Source organism: Macaca mulatta, chromosome 1, assembly GCF_049350105.2.
Source record: "Macaca mulatta isolate MMU2019108-1 chromosome 1, T2T-MMU8v2.0, whole genome shotgun sequence".
Lineage (NCBI taxonomy): Eukaryota > Metazoa > Chordata > Mammalia > Primates > Cercopithecidae > Macaca > Macaca mulatta.
The window spans coordinates 132,806,351-132,828,516 of NC_133406.1; the positions used below are offsets into that span (position 1 = coordinate 132,806,351).

General features: G+C 38.8%; 1 protein-coding gene across 4 annotated transcripts in view; it reads left to right on the forward strand.

The window, feature by feature from the left end:
• Positions 1–21,649, forward strand: part of VAV3 (vav guanine nucleotide exchange factor 3) — a 397,306-nt gene extending 375,657 nt beyond the window's left edge. For 2 of the 4 annotated variants that reach the window (XM_077952262.1, XM_077952266.1), the window contains 2 exons: positions 18,577–18,764; positions 19,421–21,649. In XM_077952262.1, the coding sequence (XP_077808388.1) occupies positions 18,577–18,764; positions 19,421–19,462 (230 nt within the window). In that variant the 3' untranslated portion in view covers positions 19,463–21,649. The remainder of the gene's footprint in view (positions 1–18,576; positions 18,765–19,420) is intronic. The other 2 variants (XM_077952264.1, XM_001083337.5) reach the window with 1 other exon arrangement.
• The last annotated feature ends 517 nt before the right edge of the window (positions 21,650–22,166 follow it).

A 22,166-nucleotide genomic window follows, 5' to 3' on the forward strand; every position in this document is an offset into this window, starting at 1 on the left:
CTCCATCATAAAGCGACTTAAAAGGAAAGAAGGGGAGTGGGTTAGTAATGATTGCACTGTGGTTAACACTCCAAGATTAGTCATTCATTACTGCAAAGAGGATTACAATCTTAGATCAAATTTGTGATACCATCCCAATGATTTATTTACTTTACACTAACTTTGTATAAAATTAGAGGAAGACTAAGATGGTTCTGGGAACTAAAGGAGGTGTTCTATATAAAGCACTTAGCATAGTGCTCTTACATGGTAAACAGTAAAAGTTACTGCTGACTCTACAACTTCTACTTCCTCTACTACTGCTGCTACTTCTAACTCTTATTCTAACACAGCACTTTCCTATATTTCTAAGACTTGAATACATTTACTAATTATGACTCATAGCAATGTACATCTTTGCCTTTATGATATTTTAAATATAACTTGCTTATTTTTATACCAAGACTTGATAAAAGTTCACCCTTAAAGAAAGACTGCTTCTGTTTTTATGCATTTTATACATCCCAGGAAGTAGCATGTTTGTATAGAAAGATTGTGCAAGATGTCTTCATATTGCTTACTTTTGGTTCATAGCTTTAGGTATGCTGCTATCATCTAAAAATAACATTCGCCAAGCAGTATTACCTTGGGATACTGGGTTGGACAGAAATGGCATCTCCATTACTTCTAAAAGTCCTTGGAGGATACAGAGCAGGCAAGGTAAAGCTTGGAACCATTCTGTGTTCTGAGTAGAGGTTGAGAATAGAATTCAACTCCTGAAACCTGCTGTTTTTTATTCTTATTATTTTTAAATAATCTAGTCACCTTGGAAAAGAAAGCCCCAGGGCACTGTAGAGGCTGCTTACTTTTGGGCTACTCTAGGTTAGAATGTCCTTAGAATGTTTACCAATTATTTTTTCAAGTATGTACAATGTGATAAGATTATGACAGGACTATCTTATGCAAATGCAAAATAACATTTAAAAAGATGTTGATTAGAATTAAGCAAGTGTCCAAAGTATTGGGCAAGGAGCATAACATTTTAAAGTTAGGAGCCCATTGTAGGCCATCTGTCAGCCTGTCTCCCAGAGAGATAGGATTTTATCTTTGTCTTTGGAATGACTTAAGAGCATTTCTAACTGAGAAGAAAAGAGAGAAAGAAAAAGAACAAAGGGAGAACTCAGGCATAGCAGGGAGCTATTGGGCTTCCCCTAGAAACTTCAGTGACTCCGTGAAAGTTGTTCTGTGGATCTTTGTAAAAATCCCATTATTTTCCAAAATGGTCATCTCAAACCTGCCTTAGATTGCTTTAGGTTCACCTGTAGGGCTTGCATATTTGTAGGGCATTAAATTGACTTTTGCCTTTCTTGCTCTACAATGAACACTTAATTATTTTCAGGTCTGCCAGAGTAGCTGTCTGACCTTAGGCGAGTCACTTAGCCTGTCTGGGCCTTAGCTTTCTCATCTCATAAATGAGGAATGAGATTAGAGATTTTATAATGTTCTTTTAAAAATAGCATCTTAGGTTTTTTCCTTTGTGTGCATGAGAGAAGCAGGTAAGGTAATGTTATCAGATTGATGCATCGGGAAAAGTTATATGATTAGCTATTTGTGACCCATAAGCGGAACTTAAATATTTTGCCTAGTTTTTATTTGTAGAGAATTAGTTGGGCCGCAGAGTAGAGTTGGGTAATTTTTTTAAATAGCTGTCACTGTATTTATATAATATCTAAGGGTCTTCTGTAAGAACTTATTAATTACAAAAGAGTAATAGTAGTAGTAGTAGTAACCAAGTGATCAAAGTTAACATCACTAATAATGGGACAAATAAGTATCATGTACCTCCTAATATAATGCTCCCAGTAGGACACACCAACACTTTGGTGATATTATTGCCCCCCAAAAGCGTAAGTGGAATCTAATCATGAGGAAACGTCAGACAATTCCAAACTAAAAGACATTCTGCAAAATAATTGGTCTATATTCTAAAAATTTCAATGTCATTCAAGATAAAAGAAAGTCTGAGGAACTGTTTCAGATTAAAGGAGACCAACAGATGTGACAATTACATATAACATGTGATTTGGACTGAATCCTAGAACAGGGGTTGAAAAGATACATATATATACACACACATGTGTGTGTATATGTGTGTGTGTGTGTAGTAACATATATTTTGTATATGTTATAAAACGTGTGTATATATGTTTCTATAAAAGATGTGGTACAATTGGCAAATTTTGAATAAATTCTCTTAAGAAATAGTAGCGCATCAAAGCAATTTTCTGCTTTTGATAATTGTACTGTGGTTATACAAGAGAAGAGAATACCTCTGTTTTTAGGGAACGTGTGCTGAGTATTTAGCAATAAGGGGCATTATGTCTGCAATTTATTATCAAGTGGCTCAGGAAAAATGCATAGGTTGATAAAGCAAACATCATAAATTGTTAACATTTGGGGAGTCTGAATGAAAAATATGTGGGAATTCCTTTTGTTATCCCTGCTACTTTAAGTCTGAAATATTTCAGAATAGAAGTTTTCAGTTGTGGAGATGATCCCGTTTGCTGGCTATATCTGAAGAATTGGGAGGTAGTGACAGTGTCCTTCTTTTGCCTGCTTCAGACATGGAAGGGTCTGGTCCGTTAATGTGGAACACTAGCCTGTACTGAACAGATCATATTTGAAGCCATCTGTTCCTTACCTGGGACCTCACTGGATCTGCTTCATTCATTCATTCATTCATTCATCCCTCTATCCTGCAAATATTTTCAATACTTAGCATATGCTAGGCCCTGTGCTAGATACTGGAATTATAATAGTGAATAAGATTCACAATCTGGTGAACAAGAACAGACAAAAACAAATGCCTTCAATAATCACAATTTTGATCATCCTTATGAAGCTGAAGCATAAGTATAAGGAAATGGGAGCAGGGCCATTTAGCCTGTAGGGTCAGAGAAGGACTTTTTGAAGAAGTGAAGTCAGACTAAACTTAAAGAATCTATGAGAGCTGGCAGGGTGCAGAGTGGTGGCCAATAGGGAACCTGCATAGCGAAGAGGTCACTTGTGTGAAGGCTCATAAGCAGTAGAGAACTTTGTATGTTTAAGGAACTGAAAAAGGACCAATGTGTTTGTTGGGAGTATAGTGAGTGGATTCTGATATTTACAGTAGGAAAGTATTGAAGTTTTACAGACAGAAAATGGCATGAACTAATTTACATTGTTTTAAAAGACCGCTGACTGCTCCTGAGGAGTGGCCTGGAGGGAGGCATGCACTGAGGGGAGATGAGTTAGGAGGCTATTGCAGATGTCCACGAGAGGAATAAGCATGCTTTGGACATGAGTTGCACAGTGACAGTAGAGAAGGACAGTGGCAGGTTTGCATATACCTTAGAGGTTGAGTTGATTGGATAAAGGATTTGAAATCAATTTAGTGCAATTATGGTACATAAGTATTTGCTTTGGACAACTGGCAAGTGATAAAACCATTGACAAACCAGGAAACAGAAGAGATAGAACAGATTTAAGAGAAAAGGTAATATATTCAGTTTTGCAGTGTTTAGATACCTGCAGATATTCAATGATTCAGGATGCAGCTGGCACTGAGGAGAGTAGTCTGAATTGAAGGTAGAATTTTATGAATCATTAGTACTTCATTTCATAGTTCACATAGAATATAGTGATGTGAGAATTATAGGCATTTGTATATAGGCTTAATTTCTTCTGGTGCATTGTTCTCTGGAGCCCTAGGAGCCAGGACCCTTTGCTTGTCATTCTCAATTGTACTTTTGCACATGCCTTGCATGAAATAGCCTCAGAAGGGGCTAAACAAGTGAAGTCAGAGTCTAAGGTTCACAGGGGCCTCAGCAGATATTAGAGTGATAAGTTGATACTGGAAAAGCATGGGAATATGGGTGAGTTTGAAAGCAAAATGTAGATCAGCATGTTCCTTTCAATGTGGTGACAAATAGTGTAGAAATTCTTCAAAGATTGACAAAGGCTACTTTTGTCATTGGAGCCATAAGGTTGACCTTGCAGGAAGAAGTAGAAGGCCATCAGAGAAATGCAAATCAAAACCACAATGAGATACCATCTCACACCAGTTAGAATGGCAGTCATTAAAAAGTCAGGAAACAACAGGTGCTGGAGAGGATGTGGAGAAATAGGAACACTTTTACACTGTTGGTGGGATTGTAAACTAGTTCAACCATTATGGAAAACAGTATGGCGATTCCTCAAGGATCTAGAACTAGATGTACCATATGACCCAGCCATCCCATTACTGGGTATATACCCAAAGGATTATAAATTATGCTGCTATAAAGACACATGCACACGTATGTTTATTGCGGCACTATTCACAATAGCAAAGACTTGGAATCAACCCAAATGTCCATCAGTGACAGATTGGATTAAGAAAATGTGGCACATATACACCATGGAATACTATGCAGCCATCAAAAAGGATGAGTTTGTGTCCTTTGTAGGGACATGGATGCAGCTGGAAACCATCATTCTTAGCAAACTATCACAAGAACAGAAAACCAAACACCGCATGTTCTCACTCATAGGTGGGAACTGAACAATGAGATCACTTGGACTCAGGAAGGGGAACATCACACACCGGGGCCTATCATGGGGAGGGGGGAGGGGGGAGGGATTGCATTGGGATTTATACCTGATGTAAATGACGAGTTGATGGGTGCAGCACAGCAACATGGCACAAGTATACATATGTAACAAACCTGCACGTTATGCACATGTACCCTACAACTTAAAGTATAATAATAATAAATAAATTTAAAAAAAAAAAAAAAAAAAAAAGAAGCCAGAACAGAGCCTAGGCTGCCTCTCTGGGTGTGGTCTCTTTCCTGCCACCCACTGTCCCCATTATTCTATTCACCATCCAACAACATGCTTATCCTTCATTTTTAGTCTGTATTTTGGGCAGAAACAGAAACTTGGATAATTTGTGTCATATTTATTTAACTCAGTAGAACATAAAGTAGCATTCTTATTCCTGATAATTCCTTAAACATCCTAATAATTCCTCAACTATTTATTAGTTACAATATAATGGAGACAATATTTATTATCTCCTTCATACAGGTTCCCAAACATCCACTTAACTTAGTTTCTCCCTTGCCCTTTTAATTCAGCATTCCCATATTCATCTGCCTTTATTTTCTGATTTTATTGTATCCTCAGTTTTTTGTCATCTTTTCCTCAGTCATTTTGCAATTGGGTTTGATATCTAATTTTATTCCGGTAATTTAAATATGTGTTTTAATCTCATTGTATTAGTTTCTTGGAACTGCTATAAAATTACCATAAACTGAGTGGCTTAAAACAACAGAAATTTACTCTCTCACCTTTCTGGAGGCCAGGAGTTGAAAATCAAAGTGTTAGCAGGGCTAATTCTTTCCGGAGGCTCTGAGGGAGAATCCCTCCCAGGCTCCTCTCCCAGTTTCTAGTGTCAATCCTTGGCGTGGCTTGGAGTATAGATGCACTGCTCCAGTCTCTGCTGGTCTTCATGTCACCTTCTCTGTGTATTATTGTCCCTTCTTTTCTCTTATGGACACTTGCCATTGGATTAGGGTCCACCCAAATACAACTTGATCTCATTTTGAGATCCTTAACTGAATTACATCTGCAAAGACCCCTGTTTCAAATAAAATCACATTCACAGGTTCACAGGTTCTGGGTGGGAATACCTTTTTGAAAGGCCACCATTTGACCTGCTGCAGTTTCGTTGTATTAATTTTTAACTTTTCTCTAAAATGTTCCATCCTTATTCTAATTTTTCTTTTTGTCATTTTTGTAACTTGGAGTTATAAGAGGACTCTACATTATTAGAGCAGTCAGGCAGTCAGTGAATAGGATTTATAAAAGAAAAACACTACCTTAATACAAAAAAAAAAAAAAAGAGTGTTTTCAGTGAATTGTATCGCTTTTCCATGGTGAAATGCGTTATCTTTCTGAGAGACTGCACTTCCTGCCAATGCAGGCTCCTAAACAATACTTGCATGACCATTTGTCTGAAATGTTGTATTAAATATTTGATATGGAATAAGAGTACCTAAGAATTCTGAAATTTAATAATTTGATGATTAGCAGGACACTCTTACTTTTCAAACCCCTTTTACATATATTAGATCAATATCTCCAGTGGAGTATTCCAGGAATCTCTAGCCCTGTGACAAGTACCATGAAAATATTTCTTTTGTCAAACAGTTATATGAGAAATGCTGCTAGTATGATATATTCCCTTCTAGGAAAGTGACAGTTTATCTAGAGTTTTCCCCAGTTTATTTCATCATGCAACACTGTCTCGTAGTGTTTAATGCTCATGTTAGGAGCCTTAAAAGAGTTAGTAGGTGTGAAATACTGAGAATAGCATCTCACATGTGGGAAGTGCTATGTGTTTTGCTCCTGCTATTACCATTGCTGCTCCTGCTACCACTTCCAATACTGTTACCCAGTGTGAAGTGTTACATTAGCCTCATTTGACAATTTTTAAGTATATTTATAAAGTCCTTCTCCTTTTTGCTGATACTTTGGTTTTTACTTCTGTTTCCTGGGGCTTGGCTCCTCTCTTCCAGTATACACACTATTCTATGGACTAAGTTAGTTATAACATATTGCTGACATTTTTATATTCTTCTCTCTCAGTACGTCTGTGGTGCCCACAGAATTTACAGTTCTTGGGCAACTGATCAACTGCAATTGTACATCTTCATTAGTAAGTGATGCTGGGCTTCTCTTTTTTTACTTACTTACTTCAGGATCTTTACCAGCTACTCTAAGGCATTTTTATTCTGAGCCTGATGGCTTTAAAAGTTAGCAACCGGTATCCAGGATCCCTTCAGAATATGGCTTATAGGTGTAAATTCTACAGATTCAGATACCTCATTCAATGCTATCTTTTAAATGTTTCAAGGCTCAGAAGCAGTACTTATGATCTTAGAATTTCTCATCTTTTATACTGTTCATTAATACTTTTATACTGTCTCATATAACCTCATCTTCTAAATTGAAAACTGATCTCGGCCAGGCTCAGTGGCTTATGCCTGTAATCCCCAGCACTTTGAGAGGCTGAAGCAGGCGGATCATTAGAGGTTAGGAGTTTGAAACCTGCCTGGCCAACATGGTGAAACCCCATCTTTACTAAGAATACAAAAATTAGCCAGTTGTGGTGGCAAGCATCTGTAATCCCAGCTACTCGGGAGGCTGAGGCAGAAGAACTGCTTGAACCCAGGAGGCGGAGGTTGTAGTGAGCCAAGATGGCGCCACTGCACTCCAGCCTGGGCGACAGAGGAAGACTCAATATCAAAAATACATACCTACATACATACACACATACATACATAACTGGTCTCAATGCAGTTAATATATGTAACATTCCCTAATTTACCATAGTGCTTTCATATAGCAGCCCTGATCCAAGAATTGGTTTTACTAGTCTCTTGCTTGAAAAACAAACAGAAATTCATCTACATTGGAAGAAATTCCCATTTTTTCTTCCTAAAAATTTAACCAGGATCCTAATTATGAGGATCAATGCTGATATCTCTTTTTTTCCTGATATTGACTGATATTTGACTTTCTCTGCGGAATCCCAAGTCTGCATAAGGTAGCAGGTTTTAACTCTGCAACTCTCTTGCTCTTAATAGCATTAATAAACTGACTACATATTCAGCTAGGGTTTCCTTTCATTAAGTCATGCTTTCATTCATTGCTTCATGCATTCAACATTTGTTGAGCCTCTGCTTGCACTAAATACTCTATCACACACACGTCTCAAGTGTTATATACAATACAGCTTAACATCTGAACAATAGCTAGGAATGCCAGAGAAACTCTTCTTGTATTTCGGCACTTCAAACTTACCATCCACATTAGCCATAACACAGGTTTTTTTGAACAAGTATGTTCTATAACACTCCTGAGAAGTCATCATCAGACTTTGCTTGAACACTCAGGGGACTTTATGTTCCATACCACACAAAACATGCTATTTTCTGAACAAAATTAAGTTTTTTTCTTATATTGATCTAGAAATTTGATTTGCTATAGCTATTTGCTATGATTAGTTCAAAATAAATATATATTCTTCCTACCAAGGTAACCCCAAATATACTATAAAATAATGTACATTCAAAATAAATATACTATATACTCTCCCTCTTATGATAACCTTTCATCTGGTATGTTCTTTCCCCTTCCCCACGCTTCCTTCCTGCCTCGTCATTCCTTCCTTTTCTTTTCTTTTCTAAAATAATTAATCAATTCCTCATATAAATGGTTGTCAATCTCTCACCATCCTCTGACAGATGCACTCCAATTTGTCAGACTGGGCACAAAAATTTCAATATTGCTTGACTCGTTGGCTCAGATTTTTCTTTATTCAACACTCATTCTTCCCCAGTTAATTTCCACCCTTCTCTTTCTCCTTCCTCCTCAAAGGGTACAGTTCTACACATTTGAATCGAATCTAAGCACTTCTTTCCTCATTTATTCTTTAGTTGTTGCATCCTCACCATTAACCTCCTCCATAGTTCCCCACATTCATTCATTCATTATTCATTAATGCATTCATTCAACAAATCTTAATTGAGAGCCTACTTCAGGGCAGGCACTGTTAAAATACAGCAGTGAATAGCATGGATAAAATTCCCTGCCCTTATGGAGATTCCACTTGCCAGTAGGGAAGGTAGCTAATGGATTTAGAAAAATAATTAAGTGTATTATGTTAGGCATTACTGAGTGCTCTGGGAAAAAGAAACCCTACTAAAGGAGTGGTACTCATGAGTGCTAAGGGATGGCTTACAATTTTTAACTGGGCTGGTTGGGTGAATAAAACTATAGTCTCATTTTCCCTCTTTCTGGAATCATAGCAGAAAGCTGGTTCATCACTTCTGAGTTAGTTCAATGGTAGAGCAGGCTGACAGCAGCCACTGGCTCTAGAAACTCCCCTTTCTAACAGGCCACTTGTGTGACCGGGGAGCTTCTGTTATTATTAGCTTGCATAAATATCCAGTCAATACATAGAGCAGGATGCTGAAACTGTAACCACAGTGTGTGCAGAGCATTTGTGCCTCACCTCAGCGGTAGGACAATGGGAGTCTGGGAGATTGCAGGCACTCTACCTACTTCTCTGCTTGTGTGTTGTTCCCACAATAAGCTCTGTTTCTGTCAGCATCACATGGCACTAGTGGTACGGATCCATGACTGTTTTATAGGACATGACAGCAGGCCTCATTGTGAAGGTTGCATTTGAGTCAAGACTCGAGGAGGTGAAAGAGAGAATTGCCAGTGCTAAGGAAGGGGTATGTCTGACTGGGCAATGTGGCCAGAGCAGAAGGACCAAGAGGAAGAGTAGCCGGAGATGAGATTCAAGGGACAAGTGAGGCCAGATCACTTAAGGCCTTAAAGCTTTTACCCTTGAAGAAACAGGAAACCATTGGAGGGATTTAGGCAAAGGAGAAACATGGTCTGCCTTTAAAGTTTTAATAGGATTATTCCAGCCTCTGTATTGTAAAAAAGACCATGAAAAAGAGATGACAAGGTAGGCGCAGGAAGACCAGTTAGGCCCATACAGCAATCAAGGTAAGTAATGATAGTGACCTGAACAGTGCGTAGCCATATAGGTGACTATATTTATATTTTGAGGGTGATCCAAAAGGATATTATGACACATGAGATGTGATGTATAATAGTAAGAGAAGTCCTAAGAATAACTCTAAGGTTTTTGCCCTGAACAACTGGAGTTTGGAAGGTTTTGTTTTGTGTTGAGGGCTCCAGTAGAGCCTAAAGTCTAATCATAGCATTCTCAATCCAAAATGAATCATTTCCATATCTCTACCTAATTTCTGTGTCTATCTCTTCACTAATTTCTGAGCTCCTTTGATGTCAGAGGCTCTACCTATCATTGTATCTCCTGTAATATCTTAGCACAGTCTTTGGCACATTAGCAATATAATAAATGTCTGCCAAATATTTTTTAAATATGGATTTAGAATTAACATCTTGATAAACCATATGCATATAAATAATCTGAAATCCCTAGGCAGTTTCCCATAGCAATAAGAAAGACCTTATACTTACTTTGTTTTCTTGTTAATAGCTTTATATGTTTATACTCTGTAACATTGAATACTAAATAGTGGTTTATTTTTTACAATAATCCTAGACATAAGTTTTCCTTGTTACAACTTTGGATTTTGGGTTAACAGAAATTTGTCAACTTACCATTCAATTAAATGAAATTAATCTAAATTGTTCCTAGTTTTTTTCAGTGACAATATATAAAATATACAATAAGCACTAAACAATGGGGTTTTAGGTCATTTTGTTTGGGAGAGATTGGGAGCAGTTAGTTGATACTCTGTCTATGAATTTTGCAGGGCATCTAAAACAATATGCCTGAGTTCTAAAATAAAACCAGGGTAAGGATCACAAATTTAAATTAAGCATTCATTAAATTCTCAGCATGTTCTCTGCTGTTAGGCCATCTGTAGACAATCTTGGCAAAAAGAACCTCCAAGACTGCTCATCAAAGCATCCCACTTAGGAGTGCAGTTCTTCAGGAAAACATCTAGGGCCACTGCTGGGCAGCAAACGCAATGATCACTGTGTTAACGGTACCATTGGCCCAGTCTTCTCATATTCTTACTAACAACTTTTTATTACCGAAGTGAGTGAGAACACATGTGCTTGTTACAACTAAAAGCTGAGTGTTGAGGAATGTCTATGGCAGATAATACTTAGCAAATAACTTAGGGTAATGTTCTCTGATACATGTAAAGGATAATTGTTAGTTCAAAAATACTTAGGATTTGATAACTAGTACCTGAAGGAAGAGTGTCAGTTGAGGTTGGTTTCCAATGTGTAAAAATTTCAAATATTACTGAAAACTGAGTAAATTTTCATTTGCTCATGAACATTAATAGCACGATCAAGGCAGAACATAATACTTTAAAGCAGTCCTTAGCCTTGGCAACAAAAGTATAGGCATCAAATATCCAGTCACTAGTACTTTTTTATCCTACCATAAACACTGTGTTCTTTTTCTTTTTAATTGACATTATTCGTGTTTTGTGGCTTTATCTTCTCAATCAGGTCTCAGAACTGAATAATAACCACTAATGATTTGCCAGTCAGTTATTATGGCTATGCTGATAACTGCTATTCCCAGTTTATTTATTTAACAGATAACTTCTGTTCACATTAGGTAATGTTAGTACTTCAGGTTTTGCTTAACTTGGAAAACTTGATAAATAATATTTGACTGTGCTCTTAATAGTTCCTAATTGGAAACATTAAGTCACTAAATTATGAGCCACTGAGGCATTTGCTAATAATGCCCCATGAATGTTAGCTCAATTGAGAGCCAGGTGTCATACACATGCAAAATAACCAGATACCTACCTAAGTGTGATGGTCTCTGTAAGCAAGGTGTCCTCCCTTGTCTGTGCTAATATGGAGTTGAAAGTGTTGCAAAAGGCGGAAAGTTAGGCCCTTAAATGAAGCATCCAGTTTGCAAATGATTATCTATTGAAAAAGGTCACAGTATTGGTGTAATATTATCTAAATGGATACTGATGTGCATAAAAGGGTTCTCTCAAGAAACTTCCAGAATAACATGATGCAGGTAGGTTATCTGTAGTGTTAGTCAGTGAATGAAGAGTCTAGGAGATGATAATCACCTCAACATCCACATTTAAAAGTCACTGTTACTGAGCTCTTTTTAATTCTATTCCAGGACATGCACCTACCAATAATTTTTGCTTTAGAAGTTTCTTGGTATTGTAGGAGGAGTTTGATGATGAAACCATGCATCTGTATATATAGAAACATGTGGATATATTGTCAGTATGGATGGAAATATATTTTACAGGTTAAAGCATTCTAAAAATATTTTTATCAAATACCTTATTCTGATATTGCTTGCATCTGGGTTTAAATCTATACTTTCCTGGAGAAACATGTTATCTTTTACTCTTGTCTCAGTAGGTGCCAGGCATTCAAATGCTGTTTTCCCAGCTCAAAGGAACTAAGGACCCAAAGGCAGTTACCACTGATATATAGGAAGAGTGACAACAATAAGTCACGCTACAGTGTGTAGAAAAGTAGAAAGCATCCCTACCAATCCTTAAAATGTTTGGCTGAGAGCTATACACTGGGTGGCAGGAGAAACTGATTAACCTTTTACTCCTAAGAAGATTCCTCAGGCATAGAGTATAGTTAATGCCATGAGACATACAGTATTTAATAGGTGTTCAGCATCTCAGAAAAAATAAAATAGTTATTGTAGGAATATCACTGATAGATTGTGGCTCTCAGGAAGCCTGGGGAATAGGACCTGAACATATTTCACTCTTTCCTTTGTGTTTTGCTGGCCTTTGTTGGAAGTCTTATGGAGCAGTTTAAGTGAGCAGATGATGAGCTGAAGGAATGGAAGGAGGAGACATAAGGAACTTGCAAAATTAAATACCCTGCTGAGATACTTGTCCATTCAGCAGCCTCAGTTGCTTAGCACTGGACCTGATCCTGTGGAGGATGCAGAAGCATATAAGGACTGGCCCCTGCCCTCCAGAATCACCATCTAATTGGGGATACAACACAGAACCTACAGTAATTAAATATCAGAGCCATGAAGTGCCATGATGCAGATGCCTACCAGAGGGCTAGAAAAGGTCAAAGAAGGGGCCAGAGTGTTGTCTGGATTGTCAGGGAAGGCTCCTGGGAGGGGTCTGGGCTAAACTTTTGAGACAGGGAAGTTAAGGTTAGCAGAGGCCAGGGAAGGAGCAGCATTCCAGAATGAGCAGATATTTGGAGTTGGAAATGTAGCTGAGGGCCTCAGGAGGTAGTAGGAAGCTGGTCTGGGTAAAGAGAACACATGTGGAAATGTATGCAAATTTCATTAGAGAGGCAAGAGTGGCCAGATTATGAATTGTTATGAAATTCAGGTCAAGGGTTTGGATTTCCTAATTTAATAAATAGTATGATGGACTCTACATCAAAGGTGAGTTGCTGCGAGGCAGTATTAAAACAGAAGAGAAAGAAAGCCAGAAGAAAGAAGACCATTTGCCTGGCAGTTTTCTGACGGTAGGAATGATATAGATACCTGAATTGGGATGGTGCAGCTGAGAAGTACTGAAAGATTAACTTCATATTGCAGAGGAAGAAAGCACTTTACTTAGAAAAGGGACAGGAAGGGCTGAACGGTGTACTAACTTTGCAAGGGTAGTTCACAGAGAGAACAGGGGAGTTCTTGCCGAGGGGAAACCTGGGAGTTTGAGCTAGATTACAGGGAAGAAGATGAGGAATTTGGTTTCAGACACATTCAATCAGACGTAAAAGCTAGTCTTTGTAGTAGTGTCATGAAAACATTTGAAGCCATTGACTGAAATTCAGTTGAGAAGCCAAGTCATATCCAAGAATCTCCTGCATTCATCAGGGAAAAAATTAGTTTAAGTGAAGACAGCAGCAGGGCCAAAGCCTAACTGTGGGGACTAACTGCTGTTTGGATGGAATTATAATATTTTAGATAAGATTTAAGAGGATTCTAATTCTAGCTACTTGATAGGAATGCAAATGATGATAAGGCTTTTAGAGTTAGATAAGAGAGACGGCTAGCACCCTGATATTCTGTAATTGAAACAGAGATTCAAGTCCTTTGGTGAAGCATTACCCATATTCATTCAGGAATATTAGATATTTTAAGATTACAGATAGGTTATCTTATCTAATTTATCTACCTATTGTTGAAATTATTTAATTTGCATTTAACTGTGTTTTCACTGGCTTATCATTTCTCTCTTCTAGAGCTAACTTATCTCTTGTTATATTCCAGACTCTTGGTGTAAATTACCTTCATTGGAAATTTTGGAGAAATATAGTGTTTTATTTATTTATGGATAAAATAGTCCCAGAGAGAGAGAGAGACACAAGGATGGACACTTAGAAAACAGTCCCAGCTACTCGGGAGGCTGAGGCAGGAGAATGGCGTTAACCCGGGAGGAGGAGCTTGCAGTGAGCCGAGATCGCTCAACTGCACTCCAAACTAGGTGACAGAGCGAAACTCCGTCTCAAAAAAAAGAAAAGAAAACAGTCCAAGGAGAGAATTCTAATGCCCGACAGAAGTAACGTTTAGAATGTTAGAATGAGGGCTTCTAACTACAGTTTTCACAGACATGGGATAGGAATCTTAGCACCAGATTTTCTACCAGTAATAGAGTTAGATGTATCATTTGCTCATTAAAATGGAGGTGACATCCTATCCTCTAACAGTGTATCATGATCTCAGGAAAATGAAAATGTGCCATTTCTACTGCATGACTGAACATGACTTGGGCTGATTATAAAAATTAGTTGTAATGGCATATATCAGTATACTTAAAAATAATAAATGTACTGCAGAATGTGCAATGGAATAGAAAAGGACTTTGATTATCAACAAGAGTATACTTCATGGTAGGTGAAAAGTAAATATGAGGCCATTTGTGAGAAAAGTCTGTCATGAATGCATCAGTGTGTATATGAGGGCTCCAAGGCCATTGATTCTAAGAATAACTAAACTCCCTCCAATTCTCTTGGCCAGTCTGCTTGGGTGGTGTCTGGGAATCTCCTTAATAAGTCCCTGCTATCCACAGATATACTTAGGACCCTTTCATGTCAAGAATATTAACTCTGGAAGAATTCTGTGGCTGTCAAGTCAAGCGGTTACCTGAAGAGAGGCAGAATATATTGGAAGATGATGTGAACTCATTCCCAGTTGTCTTAGCTCACTTTTTCCTCATCCTTGGCTGTAGAAAACTTTTTGTCACAGTTCAGATTAGGCCATGGTACAAGTAACAGCAACCCAAAAACCTTAAATAGGCTTCAAGAAGATAGTTATTTCTCTTTCCCAAAAAATCCTGGAAATACTCCAGGGCTGGAGAGCAGGGCTGGTCATCTCTGTTCCAGGAAACCTTTAGTGATCCAGGTTCCTTCAGGCTCATACTCCACCATCCCGAAAGGGAGGCTTTCCTCCTCATGGACCAAGATAGTAGCTTTCACATTCCAGATAGCAGGATAGAATGAAGAGCCAAAAAGAAAGGCAAAGGCCTGTGCCCACTGTATTCTTAGGAAAGGTCCCTGAACCTGTCTCATGACACCGTTGTTTATATTCCACTGGCCAGAACTTGGTTGTATGGCTCTACCGAATTGCAAGGGAGGCTGAGAAATGTAGCCTTCTCTCTAGGCAAACACAGTCCAATGCATAATCTAAGACATGAAAGAAGGGGAGAATCAATACTAGGAGAAAGTATACAACCACACCTTCCTTTTCCATTGCAGTGGCACCATGGTATCAGCAGGTCACGTTATATAGCTGCCTGCGGAGGTGCCTGAAGCAGAGCGGCAGTTGCAGAGTAGTCCAACAGTCTCTAAGAGCAGGTACCCTGGAGTCACATCACTTAAGTTTGATTCCAGATATTTCTCAGATGTAAAGGGGAAATAATATTAGTACCTTCCTCTTAGAGTTGTGACGATTAAGTGGAATACTGAATATGGCACTTTCAGCATGGTATCTAAGACTTCAAAACCTTTTGATAAGTGTGATTTAGCTCTTGTATTAACAGTAAAATGAAAAGTTTTAGAGCATCCATATACATGTAGCTTTTTTGTACATCTCTACAATTTGGAGGATATATTTGCTTTTTTCCAGCTATAAGAGCCAGAGTGGTTTTCATTTCTAATTGCACTTTTCTCCTTTTGAAAATAAGCTTACATGTGCATGCTTGGTTGGGAGGATGGCGGTAATTTCTAACAAATTGTATGAATGATTTTCTTGAATTTTCCATGGGTTCTGCATGTTTCATTGATACAATCTTACAGGCTTTTCTTTATAATGGTTTTGATGTGAAGGATTACTTTACAGTAAGCATCTACAGGATACCCCTTTCCACTGATGTAACAAAGTGGGAATTGGGCACTACCTCAAGAGGATGAGGCCATTGTTGGCCATCCTTGGATGGATGGGGTTCAAAGATGGCAATGTGGAGTGGGTATTCTCTGTGTTTGCCTATAAAAGGATAGACAGCTCTGAATTGCAAAATACTATTGTGTATCAAAATGTAAAAGTTCGACTTGTTCTTCATTTAGAAATGGTGATAGGAAAGAAGTGGGTGAAAGTGAAGCTTGGTATTCCAACTTTGATGTGACAGTTTTCTCATGATTACAGACCACAAAATAGTTGTGTTGAGATATTTTTGCCAATACCTAAATGCTCTTTTGCTTCTCTCTTTTTCTTTCTTTCTTGAAGCCCCCTCTTTGTTCTGTGGCTTTTCTTTTGTAACTCCTCCAGACTACAGCTTTGTTCCCCCTTCTTCCACTCCTTTCTGGTCAGGTACTGCTTTACTACTTTTATTTGTCTCTTCAACTTGCTTCTGCTTGCATATAAAATATTTGAGTTCCATGTATGGCTTCTCATATGGATACATCTCCTCACAGACACTCCCTCGAGTTCCATTACCACCATGCACTTTACTCTTCTCCGTCATAAAGTCACTGTTCATCATGACATTTCACTCCTCTGGTGTTTGTGTGTGTGCTCATGCCATGAGACATTTTATAATTTATCTGTTGGGGAGAGTTTGCAGAGGGATGGGGCTGAAAGTATAAAGAGGGATGAAAATCTATGAAATCATTATTTTTCTTGAAGACCAGAAAGTTTAGTTGAAAAAAAGCCAATGTTTATGTATTTTCATGAAGAAAATAAATAGAATTAAAATCCCAAGTTTGTTTTCAAATATAAAAGTAAAATACAGTGCACATTACTTGAAAAGATGACTGGCGCCCATGAATTCTGCAGTTCTTCAGTTTGTGTACGGGCATTTTGGTCTTGATTTCTGTCATTACCCAGAGAGTTTAATGGCTGTTTACATGACATTTAGGGTGTACATTAGATAAAGTCTGTTTTTCTGATAGATTTTTAAAAATTAACCTGCACATCCCAATAAAAATCATAGAATTTAGAACTAGAAAAAACTTACAAGTCATCTAGTACAAACCTTTCATTTCGTAGATGAGAAAAAATGTGGCCTTGAGGGGTTAGGAGACCTGTGCAAGGTCACACAGTTAAGTTGATGATTGGTTTTTTCCATCACAGGGGTGTTTTTATGTGCACCGACTCTAACAGTAGTGCCCCAGTAATGGGACAGTTTTCAGTGAGAAAGCTATTAAAGTGGTTTGTGTCCTGAACAGTAAAATAAAATGACCTATTTTTACTCCCTGTACAGTTCTGAAATCTACAGTATTGCCATTCATTTATCTCATGATGGACACCTGGAGTCTAAAAACATTTCTGTCATTACAAAGCCATGAATAATGGTTCAGAGATCCCTGTGGCCAAGTGGGCAGGCTCTTCCAGGGTAACACGGGTCATAACTTCTGCTGCCTGAGCCCTGGGAACTGTTAAAAATACAGATGGATGGTGTTTCCCATTTGTCTCTTTTTCTCACACTTAAGTTCCTTTACCATTTAAGATTTATAAAGTTTCACCAACCTCCGATGAGTGATTCTCAGAATCACTGAACATATAATTGAAAACACTTTATAACCCCAAAGAGCAACAGGTAGAGAAGTTAATATAAAATGTGCTATGAAACACTAGAGACTAACAAACAGGAACCACTGGAATGGAGTTTTGTTTTCAGAACAGGGCCAGCAGGGGCAGGGAGAAAGTTAGCTCCTGTTCTGCCATTGAAAATTAAAGACACACACACACACACACACACACACACACACACACAGAGAGAGAGAGAGAGAGAGAGAGAGAGAGAGAGAGAGAGAGAGAAAGAGAGAGAGAGAACTCAACTCTGAACTGAACATGAATACCCTGACATCTTATTTTTGATTAGATACGTCAGTAAAGTTTTTCGGTAAGGCAGTATTTGTTTCAAAGAAAGAAAATATATGGATGGCATTTATGTGTTCCTTCTGTGAGACCTGATTCACACCTCTGAATTATATAGAAAACAATAACTAAATTTATCCCCAAATAGTTTTAACGTAGAAAGCTTCATTAGGGAAGAAAGTGCCACTTAACCAGAAGTGATAACATAGATTTGATAGGAGACTTACATCAGAGCAAACTGTTTCGTTGTTTTGAGTGTTAGTTGAAGCAGTTACTGGATGAAATCATAAAGCTTTACCTTGGAGGTGCTAGTTACATTACTGGGCCATCAATAGGAAATTTATGATGAAATTCTTTTAGAATCTATCTCCTTAGATACTTAGATATTAACCAGTTTTTTAAATTTTTTTTTTCTGTTTTGTTTCGTTTTTATAAAAACTAGTCCTAACTTTGAAGTTCTTATGAAGAATGGAAAAACAGGACAATGATTCTTTAAACTTATGAAGCGAATTTGCCTGCACCTGATTGAATTGAAACAGCAATTTTGCTGCTTTCAAGCTCCTCTGCCATTATCGCTGGTCTGTAATGAAATCACGACTGTGCATTTGATAGCATCAATAACAGTCATCTGATTAGGTTCTTATGGTTGTTAACGAACTGCAAACCTACTCTCACTCCTTGTCATTTCTTGACAGTGTTAAGTCCAAAAGTGCTGGGCATTGCCATCGCTCGGTACGACTTCTGTGCAAGAGATATGCGAGAGTTGTCCTTGTTGAAGGGAGATGTGGTGAAGATTTACACAAAGATGAGTGCAAATGGCTGGTGGAGAGGAGAAGTAAACGGCAGGGTAAGTTGGTCCTTAAGTAAAGAAGTAAACGGCAGGGTAAGCTGGTGCACATGAATGAAGGGGACCGAGCAGTTGTTGGCACCTATTGTGGTGCCAGGGAGAAGCCTCCATCCTGTATTGCAGCTGTCAGCCCACAGGCCCCTGCCCTCTGGAAACTGGTGCTATATTTTGCTGATACCAGGGACTCGCTGAAAATATTTGAAATGAATATGATAGTGACATATGTAAAATTCACTTGGGCAAGTGGGACAGCTTCCTGCTTGGAAAAGAGTTGAGGAGCATTTCAGTTCTTTTTAGACCCTGAGCCATAGAGCTAAACTTTATGTGTATTGCAAAATATCTATAAGAGCTGCTGATCTAAATTGGAAAGAATGGGACATAGTACCTCTGTCTTTTCATTCTGTTCTACAGCAGAAATAGGAATCATTATGCAGCAGAGCCCCCCGTATTATACTTAATTTACATATTTATTTGTGTGCTAGTGGATTAGAACACTGTTTATTTTATTCCTCCATTTCGATCATTCACTCTATTAGGCTTCTAAGAGCAGTTAAACCAATCTTCTCACCTACAATGGGCATAAAACCCCAGTTTAATTGGGGTGTTATGAAAACAAAATGCTCTGTTTGTAGAATCCTTTGAAGTGTCAGATACAAAGTCATGTTGCTATGTTGGTTGCTTTTCTTTTTTAGGTGGGCTGGTTTCCGTCCACGTATGTGGAAGAGGATGAATAAATTCAAATCCAGCATCGCACCCTGCACCAAAAATTTCAGAGAAGGGATAAGTTAAAGCCTGCACAGCGTTGTGAATTAACTGAAGTGTTTAAAAAGCTGCATTTCTGGCTGTTCAACATCCTCCCTCCTTAGCCCCTCCTGAGTCTTAATGCTGAGATTTCTAAAGATGCTGGTACTGACAGATTAATGGCTTGCCTAGAGCTGTGCAAGAAACAGCCTGCCAGTCTGTCATTGTCAGGGACCAGGGCAAAACCAAGAGCTGTTCTTCCCAGAAGAGCCCTGCAAACACATTGGTTCATGCTTCCGTTTACTTCATCCGGTCAGATACCATGAGTGCCAGTCATCAGTAAATCTTTAATACACTTTTGCTTTATTCTCACATGCCATTCACCAGATTATTTGATGGTACAAAGAAGCAGAAGTGTAATTTTTATTTTCCCAGCATGAAGAAAAATTGGAGTTCTGCCATTTGAGCAGCTTACTGGAAAGATCCAGCCTTACTTGTCTTAAATTGTCCAACAAGGTGACTCATTGCCCGGCAAACACTTTTACCCTCAGATGTTACTCATGATATTATAAAATATGAGGCCAGTGCTCAGGTTTGCCTCATAAGTGAGATATCCCTGAAGGAATTTAATTATTCATGTGGTGTCCTGATTATATTTGCAAACTTCTTTATAAAAGGTGAAAAAAGCACATAAAAGAGAGGGTGTCTTCATATTAAACCTTCACAACCTTCATGATTTCATAGGATTATTTTGGAAATATAGTACTTGACTTTATGAAAGAATGTGGGCTAGGTATATTAGGAGTAGTTGCCAATAATCTGAATAAGGTGGCATTGTTTACAGAAACAGATCAAGGGCTATAATTTATGTCATTTTATAGCAGCAGTATCTATTAACACATGCCTTTTCCTCCCATCCACCTCCCCGTCCCCTCCCCGTCCGTCCCCCACAAAGATGATCTGGGACATGACTTTTTTATTCCCACATTTTCTTGGAGCACAAACAACCTTGTTGAGGATTTTGGAAGGAAAGCACAGCTGGGTCCTTTATTCATTTCTGGGACAGAAAGAGGGTCAGTGGGCTTTTGTGGGCTTCCAGCTTCTCTCAGAGTCTCCCCCTCTGCAGCCCATCCTGGGAGTGTATTAACTGGAAGGAATATGAGTCTTGCAGTACATTTGTTTTGCCAAGCCATCACTCTTTTATGTGAGGAGCCTAAATACATTCTTCCTGGGGTCCAGAGTCCCCATTCAAGGCAGTCAAGTTAAGACATTAACTTGGCCCTTTCCCGATGAAATATTTCCTCCACAGCAGAAGTTGTGTTCTGACAAGATTCAGAGAGTGTTTCATGTTTGGAAAAAAAGAAGAAGCATTAACTTAGTAGAGCTGAACCAGGAGCATTCCGTTCTGAAATTTTGAATCATCTCTGAAATGAAGCGGGTGTGGCCTGCCCTCTCCTCAAGCCGTTTGGGTGCCAGAACTCAAGGTTCAGTGGACACATCCCCCTGTTAGAGACCCTCATGGGCTAGGACTTTTCATCTAGGATAGATTCAAGATCTTTACCTCAGAATTATGTAAACTGTGATTGTGTTTTAGAAAAATTATTATTTGCTAAAACCATTTAAGTCTTTGTATATGTGTAAATGATCACAAAAATGTATTTTATAAAATGTTCTGTACAGTAAAGTTACACCTCAAAGTGTACTCTTGGAATGGATTCTTTCCTGTAAAGTCTTATCTGTGACTCTGTCTCGGGAATGTTTTGTCTGTTGCCATCAGCTGAACTTTGTTATGGAGGGAGCAGCCTCACACAAGCAGAAACACTCCTGTGGATGGTATTGTAGCATGTATTGTTTATTTTAGTCAATAGACCCTCTCCTTATAAATGGTGTTTAGTCTTCCTATTGCATTTCATGGGCCTGGGGGTTTCCTAGCAGAGGCTATTAGAGCTCCTTTTTGTGACATTACCAATTACATTTTTGTCTACGTTTAATACTTTGTATTGGAAACTTTAAATGCTGCGGATTTGTGTAGAGTTCTAATACCAAAGACAGAAGTAAATGTTTTCCATATACTTTGTCTTGCCTGTATGCAGCCCTTGTGTAATATGGTGAATTAGAGTGGTATTTCACTTTGTATTATTTTGTAAATATGTCAATACAATAAATAGTGACTAAGTTGATTTCTAAGAGTTGGAGTCTTTTTATTGAATGATCCCTGTATTAGTAAGCGTTCCCCTGAAAATGGATGACACTGGATCGTCGGGCCTGTACCCGGTCATTGCCAGCAGTCCAGAGAGGACGGGAGCCGTGTATGTGGGGGGATCACCCCCGCACCCCTGCAAGCCCCGCCGACGCTATGCGTCTAGTAGGAGGGCCGCTGCGGTGAGTCTTGAAGCCCAGGGCTGGATCCAGGCAGAGCCGCCGCAGGTGCAGATCTTGGTGATAGTAGTAAATATTCAAAGGAGAACTTCCAAGGCCGAAGTGGAGAAGGGTTGCATGTGAATAGCAGTTGAACGTGGATCAGTCGGTCCTGAGAAATAGGCAAGCGCCGCTCTGAATGGACAGGCGATGGCCTCGTTGCCCTCAGCCGATGGAAAGGGAGTCCCGTTCTGATCCCCGAATCTGGAGTGGCGGAGGTGGACGCCGCCAAGCATCCAGCGCGATAATGCGAAAGATCCCAGAGAAGCTGGCGGAAGG